Source organism: Onychomys torridus, chromosome 1 (genome assembly GCF_903995425.1).
Source record: "Onychomys torridus chromosome 1, mOncTor1.1, whole genome shotgun sequence".
NCBI classification, from domain to species: domain Eukaryota; kingdom Metazoa; phylum Chordata; class Mammalia; order Rodentia; family Cricetidae; genus Onychomys; species Onychomys torridus.
In genome coordinates, this window is record NC_050443.1 from 34,226,176 (window position 1) to 34,236,217 (window position 10,042).

The 10,042-nt window shown below is 49.4% G+C and overlaps 1 protein-coding gene across 7 annotated transcripts in view; it reads left to right on the plus strand.

The window, feature by feature from the left end:
- Nav2 (neuron navigator 2) overlaps positions 1-7,285 on the plus strand; it is a 349,974-nt gene extending 342,689 nt beyond the window's left edge. For all 7 annotated transcript variants that reach the window (XM_036181890.1, XM_036181892.1, XM_036181904.1 and 4 more), the window contains 2 exons: positions 1,609-1,812; positions 4,036-7,285. In XM_036181890.1, the coding sequence (XP_036037783.1) occupies positions 1,609-1,812; positions 4,036-4,161 (330 nt within the window). In that variant the 3' untranslated portion in view covers positions 4,162-7,285. The remainder of the gene's footprint in view (positions 1-1,608; positions 1,813-4,035) is intronic.
- Positions 7,286-10,042: the final 2,757 nt, after the last annotated feature.

Here is a 10,042-nt window from a genome sequence, read left to right on the forward strand (position 1 = left end):
CGCGCACGCGCGCGCACACACACACACACACACACACACACACACACACACACAGGCGGGTGGGGTCTGGAATTTTCCATCTGTGCACCCCGAAGTCATTGTAGAAATCCATTTTTACAGCCTAGACAGCCCTGCCCTGCCCTGTCTGGAGCGTGCCCTATCACGTCTGCTTCGATGCCAGTGGCCAGTGTGTAGCAGACTTGACTTGCAATGGCTCTTCTCCTTCCTAGGGCTGCCCCCATCTGTAAACCACGGGAGCAATGCATCTGTTAGATCATCAGTCTGCTCACTCCTCGGCACCTGGCACCCAGGATGCTAAGGCATGGCTTGAAAAGGAAACAGCCATGCTAGACCTGGCAGTATAGCGGTCGGAGCCTCCCTGGCTGTGAGAAGCAACCCTAGGTTCTGTTCCTTAAATTACATGTATCTTCCACAAAGCTGTCAGTAACCACCATTAAAATTGTTGCAGGGTCAGGGCCTCAAGGCTTGAGAAAAGAAAAGTCAGAGCAGGACATGCTGGCCTTATGATCACTTATAACTAAGTCATGACATAGTTGGCTCTGTGGGGAAGAAATCGGTTACTATGTGGACAGGTCCGAGAACTCCTGAGTCAGCAAAAACCTCAACACTGTTGTCCTCTCTTAGTGTTATGCTTAAAAGGGGATCAGCATGCCTACCGAAGCACTCTGAGAGTCAGACCTTGAAAAAGGATGAGGGGCTCAGGAGCTGGGGAGATGGTTCAGCTGTTCAAGTGCTTGCTACACAGCAGCAAGGCAGGCGGCCACAGTTCAGATCCCCAGAATCTATGTGAATTCCCAGTGGATGTGGTGTCCCACTAGTAATCCCATGCTGAGAATGCACAAATGGGACCCTCAGAGCGTGTTGGCAGCTAGACTAGCTGAACTATGCAGCCCTGGGCCCAGCTGAGCAGCTGCCAATGACCACTGTACAGGAATACTAAGTAAGACTCCCAACATTGACTTCAGGACTCCACAAGCACACCTGTGCATGTGTGCATATGTGGGACACACACACACACACACACACACACACACACACACACACACATTTACATATGTGTGAAAAAAATTAAAAGTTAAGGTTCGTCTCCTCAGGCCCATTAATGTCCCCTGCCTTGCTGTGTTGCTGCCCAGAACCTGACCTGGGCAGAATGTCCTCTCTGAGTGGGCTTTCCCAGTGGGAGTCCAGAGGTGGCTTGTAGAGCTTAGTTGGCTCTTTCCAGCCCAACATTCAGCAGCAGCTTCACGGCAGGAGTGTGGAGTCAGCCAGGGTGGGAATATTGACACCATGGATATTGTTCACATTGTTTCCTGTTTCCCTTGCTGGAGGCAGTTTATCACGTTGAAAAAGCAAGGCCCAGAGGCAAACGCTGTGTGCAGAGAGTTGGCAGCAGAGCTGAGAGTGAGCCCACGTTGTCAGACTGCAGAGCCTGACAGCACAGGCCATCTTCAGCTCACATGACTTCCTTGGTTTGAAATACTACATAAGGCACAAGGCTGGTTTGGGAGGTTTTCCATTAAGCTGCAAGACTGGGACAACAAAGTAGTCTCAGCCTGCTTCCAGACTGTATCCTCTGCCTGTTTCTAGCTCTACGGAAGGCGTGCCCCCTGGGAAGACCCCGCCAAGTGGGTAATGGACACCTACCCATGGGCTGCCAGCCCACAGCAGCACGAATGGCCTCCCCTCCTGCAGCTACGGCCTGAGGATGTGGGCTTCGATGGCTACTCCCTGCCCCGGGAGGGGTCAACAAGCAAGCAGGTGCCCCCCAGTGATGCGGAAGGAGACCCACTGGTGAGTTGACAGCACTCAGTGAGTGAGAGCCGTGACTGGGGTGAGACGAAGCTCTCTGGATATAGGGAATCAGAAAAACCTTGTCGCCTTTAAGCTCCCATGAGGTTTTTCTTGTATAAGGCTAAGTTCCATGATTTTCCCCCCCTTTGAGTGTCCTTCCATGTGTTCTCTGCCAACGGTTTGTCCTCTGATTCAAGATGCCACCATTACCATATATTGTCCTATAGAACACTGGGAAGAGGATGGTGTGCTAAGGACCTGTCACCAAAGCCAGACAGTGAGAGGTTTTGAGAGCAGGAGACATAGGCAGAGGACACACCGTCCCAAACCCACGTCCTCGGGCTAGAGAGATGAGACTGAGCCAAGTTTTGCTAAGACACAGGAGAACCGCCCCCCCTCCCCAATAAATAATAAATGAGGGAAGAGAGAGAAAGAGAGGAGAGGAGAGGGACCAACCTTGGGTAGCAATGCTAAAGCCCCAATGAATTCTATAATTCTCTCCCAACGCAAGACCCATGCATATTCATGCTGCCAAGTTATACTTCACTCATCAAAAAGCCAGAGAATGAGGAAGCAAATGTGCCCAAGTCTCCACAGGCAAATGACAACCCCCCTGAAACCCAGCCCCAGCTTCCATGGCAGCTCCAGCAGAAGTACAGCAAAGAGTATTAACTGCATTACTTCATGGAAGAGAATACTCTTAAGAAGGGCAGCAGGAAGGCAGGAGGGGCTGGAAGGCAGCGAGATCGCTTGCTCTAGCCCTGGTGGTGAGCCAGTGTACTAAACACATGCCAGCAGGCTTGGCTGAGTCCTGCCAGGAGGTGCCACATTACTGAGGCTGTGAATAGGAGCTAGTTAAAAGGATTCAGTGCTGCTATCCTGTCTGTGGCCTGAAGGAAACATTGGAGCAGACATTTCTCCAGGCCAAAGTCGTGAGGGTCTTCCTGAGGTCAGCAAGCTCATTGTGCATTGTCTTATGTCAGAGCCCTTCATTCTGAAGCATTTGCATCAAACTTGGAAGGTGCACAACCCTCTCAGAACAAGCCAGGCCCCTGAAGGGTCATGCCAGCACCGCTGTACCCAGTCAGGTGCCTGTTGATAGCCTGAGCCCCTCTGCCCAGGGCCACACGTCTCTATGGTATAGCCAGCCGTCTTCCTTACTGAGCCCCTCGCCCATGAGAATGAGTCACTCCTGAGAGCTGGACTGACAGGATTTTATCTCGGAACCATACTCTGTGGACACAGGTGGTGTTTAGTAAGTGAATAACCATCCCTGCTGGCCACTGTATTGCAGCCCTACCTCTCTGTGGTTCTGGCTCTACAGCTAGAGAGCAGCTGATGGTGCTGTCTACCTGCTTCCTTGGGGAGATTCTGCACAGTCTGGAGGGTCAGCTGACTTTATACTCTGTATGGCAGCCTTCTCCTTAGCCCAGAGGGGATCTTCTTCCTAACTTACTTTGGATTGTTCCTCTCTGTTCCCAAACAAATGACCTGTGCAGAACACAGGCCAGGGGAGGTTAGAAGCCAGGACTTTTCTTCCACTTGAGGACAGGTGGCAGGCAACAGTTCACGTTCCTAAAGCTTGCTTTGTAGCAGGTGGCCCATTCCTGAGTGCTCAGCGCACTCACTCTGTCCTTTGATTCCCAAGAGATAAAGCCTGTGTCCAGTCTATGCATAGGGCATGGGAGGCTTGGATGCTTTGGCATTTGACGTGGTGTAGAGCTCTGCAAGCTTTGTCCTGAGGCTTTGTTCCTGGCAAACTGTTCCTCCCCTTTCTGAAGGCTGTGTTGGTTGCTGAAGCTCCTGGGCCTCAGCTGTGGGCTGGCATCTGTAGGGCTTGCCCCTTTACTCCAAGGGCAGCTCATATATTGACTCAATCCACGCATTGATGTGATTGGGCAAGAACTATTCATGCTTACATTTGACCAGTACTCAATGACACAGGAAAGGACTAATGAAACCTCTCGGGGTCGTGCAGCTAGTAATCAGGAAAGCTGGAGCTCGAACCCTGTGCTCTGTGCCTTTGTCCTCAGCCTCTCTTGTGAGCTATGACACCCACCCACTCCACCCCCACCCCCCCCTACCCCCCCCCCACCCCCACCCCCACCCCCCCACCCCCACCCCCGGCGAGTCTAGAGCAGGTCGCAGGCGGGAGCTCCAAAGAGGCCAGGGTGGGCTTTCCAGCAAACTAACCGGCCTTCCCACCTCTCCGTGTCTCCACAGATGAACATGTTGATGAGGCTGCAGGAGGCAGCCAACTACTCCAGCCCCCAGAGCTACGACAGTGACTCCAACAGCAACAGCCACCACGATGAAATCCTGGACTCGTCACTGGAGTCCACTCTGTGACCGAGGCCCACTCTCCTCCTCACCCCATCCCGCCTGCATCCTCCACGTCATTCTGAAGATGACTTCCTGAGCCAGCCCTGGCTGCCACAGCCTCGAAGCCAGAGCAGAGTGGCAGGAATAGAGACCCTCCCTCATCCCTTGCGCTCTGCCCTCACATGAGCAGCCCAGGACCTCTCCCCCACAGTGACTGCTGTCCTGGCCTCTGTTCTGCTCTCATTCTCGTTTTGCCTTGTCGATGTGACCTCCGTGAGACACAGAAGATACTTCACGGGAAAGGATCCTCACCGTTGAAATATAAAGAGATTAAATGAAAAATTTTAAAAATAAGATTCCACTTGGTGCCCTGAAACCCAACAGCATCCCTCCACAAGCTAACCCCCCAGACAGAAAAGACTAAATCCGACTTGGAAACACAGACAGCAGGACTTCCCTCAGCACAGACCCGCCAGCGTGGGTCTGGCCACCAGCACCCCAGAGCCGTGTCACCCACCCTTCATGGAAGAATTGGTGCTAATGAAGGGCGCTTGCTTGGAGCGCCACCCAGGGACACCAATACACCAGTCTATTTGCCACATGGTGCTCTCCTTCCCGAGAGGTATTTTGTCTGTTCTGATACATCCTTCTCCCCCATTTCAGCCCATCAGCCCCAATTGTCTGTGAGAGAGCAAGTGAAGAGGTGAGAATGTGAGTGAGCGGTTGGGGCTAGCAACACAGAAAAGCACGCCTGTTTCCTTCGTCTGTCTAATTGGTCAGGTTTCTGTCCGCAAACACTGTGTACTGTGTGATTAGTTCTTTGGAGAACTATCGACCCCTGCCTGTGTCTGCCTTTCTACCTGGTTGATTGTGAAGGTCCCACCCCCACCCCCAACCAGAATCAGTCCTTTGGTGAAAGCAAGAGCTGAAAAGTAGTTGAGTTTGGCTCCTCTTCAGCTCGGGTTTCCAGCGTCCAGCGTCACAGTTCTGTGTCCTCGCCATCATCCTCTGTGGGGCTATGGGCATCCGTGTCCTTGCAGATGGATGAGGACCAGTTCTCCTCCTGTGGGTGAGCCACAGACCTTGCCTTTCCTTCTCGTCTCTGAGAGCTGAGAACCCCACCTCAGTCACCCTAGACCCCAGCTGCAGGAGGAGTGGATGTATGTCCCCTCACCAAACACTGGCACTTTCCTCAGAACCAACATGACACAGCTTAGCCAGGGAGGGGCAGCCACTCTTCCCAGAAGCCTGGGCCTGCCTCCATCCTGATGAGCCTTGCCTGACCTCTTTGGTGCTGACCCCCATGCAATGCCTTACTGGTTTTGTACTGACCGTGTCCGTTCACATGAGTGTTGTGCCTGCCTGGGGTTGTGTGTGAGTGCGTTCCCCATCGAAGTAAACAGGGCTATAAGTCATCTATTCATCAGGAGAACACGAGTTGCCAACTTCTCATCCGAAAGACTCATCTGTGTGGATGTATGATTGTGGGAAAAAGAAAGAGAGAGATCCATTTTTTTTTAGGTTCTTGTCAGTCTCCAGCCAACCTCACTAAACAGTGACCCCACCAGTCCATGTGACATTGCAAATCCATTTCTAGGAGACATAACCCAGTGTGCCATGGCTTCAGCACACTGGTGTCCTCCTTTCCAGGTATGGATAGCTTTAGGTCTTTGTGTTCTAGAATCTTTCCTGGCTCCAGTGAGGGTGTCTCTGTTAACGATCAGGGTTTTTATTCCATCTTTTGTTATTCTGTTCTTGAACGTTTGTCTCTTGGTAATTTTTTTTTTTAATATTAATTTTCTTACCCTAAGAGCTTGACCCAAAACTGCTCACTTTGCTTGGAATGGCACTGTTTTTCTTCCTTGTTGAAAGGAACGAGAGTGTGTCCTATTAACTGGTTAATAGAAACCTCCCTGCTGTAATCCCAGACCCCGCCTCCACTAGCACGTGAGTGTGTGTCTTCTGTTGTTTTGTTTGTAATAAAATTTTCAAACCGTATGTCTAGCCTGTGACCAGGGCCAAACCCTGAGCCTTCCAGTGTCCCTGAAGGGTAGCCCTTCTCCGTCTGTCTCCCAGCAACGACCGTACACTCTCATACTGTGAATTTGGGAGGTTTGTAAGATCGAACCCCTCCTCCTACATAGTTTTCTCAGCACCTTAGGAGTTCACCCTGCCGACGTCGTTTGGAGCTGCTGTCTCCCCATTCCCGATGCCCAGAAGTTTATCCCCCACATCCAGGTCCACAACAGAATCCTGTGTACCTACTGCTACCTGACATAGTCACACAGCCCTCGAGTGCCTCCCAGCTGGGCCACTTTCTGAAACACTGGGAAGCGAGGCTGTCTAAAAGGCACATTTCCTACTAGGTCATGATTTTATTTTTGCTTGCTCGACCTTGGACAAAGTGACTTTGTACTCATTTAGGGCTCTGTCTAAAATGCTTCCATTTTGCCTTTTTCTATAGATAGGCTAATTTTGAAATGTAAGAAATCCTATGCAACACTGATGCTGAGGTACCAGTGGGAGCCAAAAGTTTTCTTCCCAAGAGGCCAAGAGTTCTAGGGCCCTCAATGACTAGGGAAGTCCTTTAATTTAAGGGTGGGGGGGGGGGGGAGTGTGACAAGGGTAAGACCTGCTCACATCTTCCTCTGAATTTGGGGATGTTTTAAATTTTATTGTTTAATGCTCAACTCTAAAATTCTGTGTGCCCAAACTTGACCATGGCAAATCTATTTCAAAAGCAAAACAGTCCAACTTGTGGATGTTGAATGGGAGGTTTGCTGTTTTGACCTGCTTGTTTCAGGCCGAGCGCTTTATGAAACATGTTCTATAAGATGTACATTTTTTTTTCATTGTAACATAGAAATTGTAAATAATCAATGAAACTGCTGCATTTTGATGACTTTTTTCTAGCCATTTTTAAAGAGAAAACTAGGAATTGAGTATTTTGTGTACGGTATGTTTCCAAACCCTCTCCCTTCTCTCCCTCCCTCCCTCTCCCCCTCCCTATTTAATTTTCATGTGTCATGAGGTTTTTGGGTTTGAGAACAATCCGCTGGAGATCTGCCCCATGTCATAGAAAATAAAGCTGATGATTGTACCACTCTTAAATTATTCATGATTCAATAAAGTTAATGCTTATTTATTCAGATCCGTGGTTTGGCTTCTGTGTGCTGGTAGAGACCTATCTCTTGTTAAGCGCATGCCAGGAAGTCATCATTCTTCCCCAGAGGCAACAAACCTGAGGAACCCCAAACCTGGTTCATATCCACCTTTGTTGGGAAGTCATCAGGAGCCTCCTCCCTCCGATTCTCACGGAAGTTACCACCACTCACTGGAGTTTAAGAATCACAGCCACAACTCTGCCAACCTCCAGGAGCCAGTGGACCTTCTGGAAATGCTGTTTTTGTGCATCTTCCATGGCCCTCCAGACTCTCTTAATCTTTGCTATTGTTCAAGGTTATTTGATTTTTGTTGGGATTTTGCCTTTTTTTTTTTTTTTTCTTGACACAGTGTCTCATACATCCCAGGCTGGTCTCAAACTCACTATTCATCTAGGGATAACCTTGAACTTCTAATACTCATGTCTTCATCCTCCTGAGTGCCTCAGTTATGTGTACACTCATGCCTGGTCCTGGGTCCAGAGGTCCCTACATGCTGTGCAAACACTCTTACCTCCTGAAGGGCATGCACCACCACTGCCCAGCTCTATTCATTCTTGATAGGCAAGTGTGATTGTTGCAGGCATGGACACAGAGATCAAACCAGGGTATTTCTCCTCCCCTCAGACCCTGCACATCTGAGTTTGTTTATGAATCATGGCTTCACGCGGAAGCTGCTGTCACTGTCCTATGTCATGAAATGCTAGTACTTACCAAGTAACTATCACCCCACCTCCCTCTATCCCTTCTCTGGCACCTCCCGGCCTCTGAGAGTCACTACTCCTCACTGTTAAAAGTCAGCTTTTTGAGCTTTTGTAAATAAGATCATGCATTATATACCCGAATCATCTCAAAGATCTTCCAGTTCCATCATTGTGGCCACAGATGATGGGATTTCACTCTTGTGTTTGCTTTAGACAGGGTCTCACTGTCCACAGGCTGGCCTGTAACTTACAAGGTAGCCCAGGTTGTCTTTGAACTCACAGAGATCTGTCTGCCTCTTGTGTTAAAGGTGTGTACCACCCCACCCCACTTTTCTAGTGGCTGAATAGCATTCAACTGTCTATATACAAATCCTCCACATCAACTCACCTATCAGCTACATCTTAACTGCCTCTATAGCTCAGCTACTGAGAATGCTGGGTGACGGGAGCTGCACATATCTCTGATCCTCTAGTCAGTCTGTTTTTTATGGTTTTATTTATTGTGTGTGTGTGTGTGTGTGTGTGTGTGTGTGTGTGTGTGTTTGTCTGTATGTATAATCTGTGTACCATATGCATGCAGTCCCACCAGAGTCCAGAAGAGGGTGTCAGATCCCCCAGAATTGGAGTTACAGACACTGTGAGCTACTACATAGGTGCTGAGAATGATACCCAGATCCTCTTCAAAAGCAGGGAGTACTGGCTGGGTGTGGTGGCACACCCCTTTAATCCTAGCTTGTAGGGGGCTGAGGTTGGCCTTGATCTCTGAATTCAAGGCCACCCTGGTCTACATAGAGAGTTCTAGGACAGCCAGGTCTCTGTAGAGAGACCTGTCTCAAAACAAAACAAAACAAAACAGTGCTGTCAGCTGTTGAGCCTTGTCTCCAGTCCCTGTTGTAATGTTGTGAGAAACCTCTGCAGTGTTCTCTTACAGCTCTGCTGTATACATTCCCATTGACACTGAATTAACTCCCTTCACATCTTCACCAGCATTTTAATTGTTTTTGTTCCTTTGATCTACTCTAGCTGGGATGTTTGGAACCAGCATCCTGGATGATGCCGGAGCTCAGCTCCCTGGACCACACTCTAAGTAGCAGACATCTAGTGCCCATGTACCATCTGTCGCAAAATTTGTAAAAGACCAACTTGAGACAAAAAATGTCAAATTCTTAGACATAAATGCAATGCAAGATAGACAAGAGTTTTTCAGAAGTTCTAAAAGTACACTCTAAGCCAGGTAGTGGTGGCAAATGCCTTTAATCCCAGCACTCGGGAGGAAGAGGCAGGTGGATCTCTGAGTTCTAGGCCAGCCTGGTCTACAGAGTGAGTTCCAGGATAGCCAGGACTGCACAGAGAAACCCTGACTCAAAACAAAAATCAAAATAAAGCAAATGAGCAAACAGTTTGAAGGACCAGAGACTAGAACAGATAAATCCAAACAAACCCACATACACTCCCTTTAAGATGTAGACAAGTGAATAATGTCAATGACTGCAGGACTGGAGCAGAAAAAGATACAGCAAAGCACAATGCCAATGACAGTCACTGGTCCCCCTTGTGAAGCTTGAAGTTGGCCTGTTTAAAGGCTCAATGTGCCCACTCACTCAGAAAAGACCTTCCATGTTGAGGGTTCCTCTCTGGGCAGTGTTTAGCTTCAACTATTAGTCATTGGTTTGTGCCAACAGCCAGGATATAAGTGACTGGGGACAGTGAGTAGAAGGACACACACATCCCTTCCACCACAGCTGTACACACCTGGGGCACTGGTTGCTCAAGTCTCACAGTGTAAACTCACAGTGACAGTGCCTGGAATTTCTATGGCACCACAGAAGAGGCCAGAAGGGCACAGCCAGGCTTCTGAGACTAAGTCTAAAGCCTCACCTGCCCCCCCCCCCCCTCCAGGGACTACTGGTTTTAGCAGACCAGCATACTAGGAAAGATTCACGAGGCTCCAGGGTTAATGACCCTGGTTATGACAAGGTGGTGAGGCTGCTGCACAAAGGGGCAGGTACCAGGATGTCTGGGACATGGACTCTGCTCCTCTTT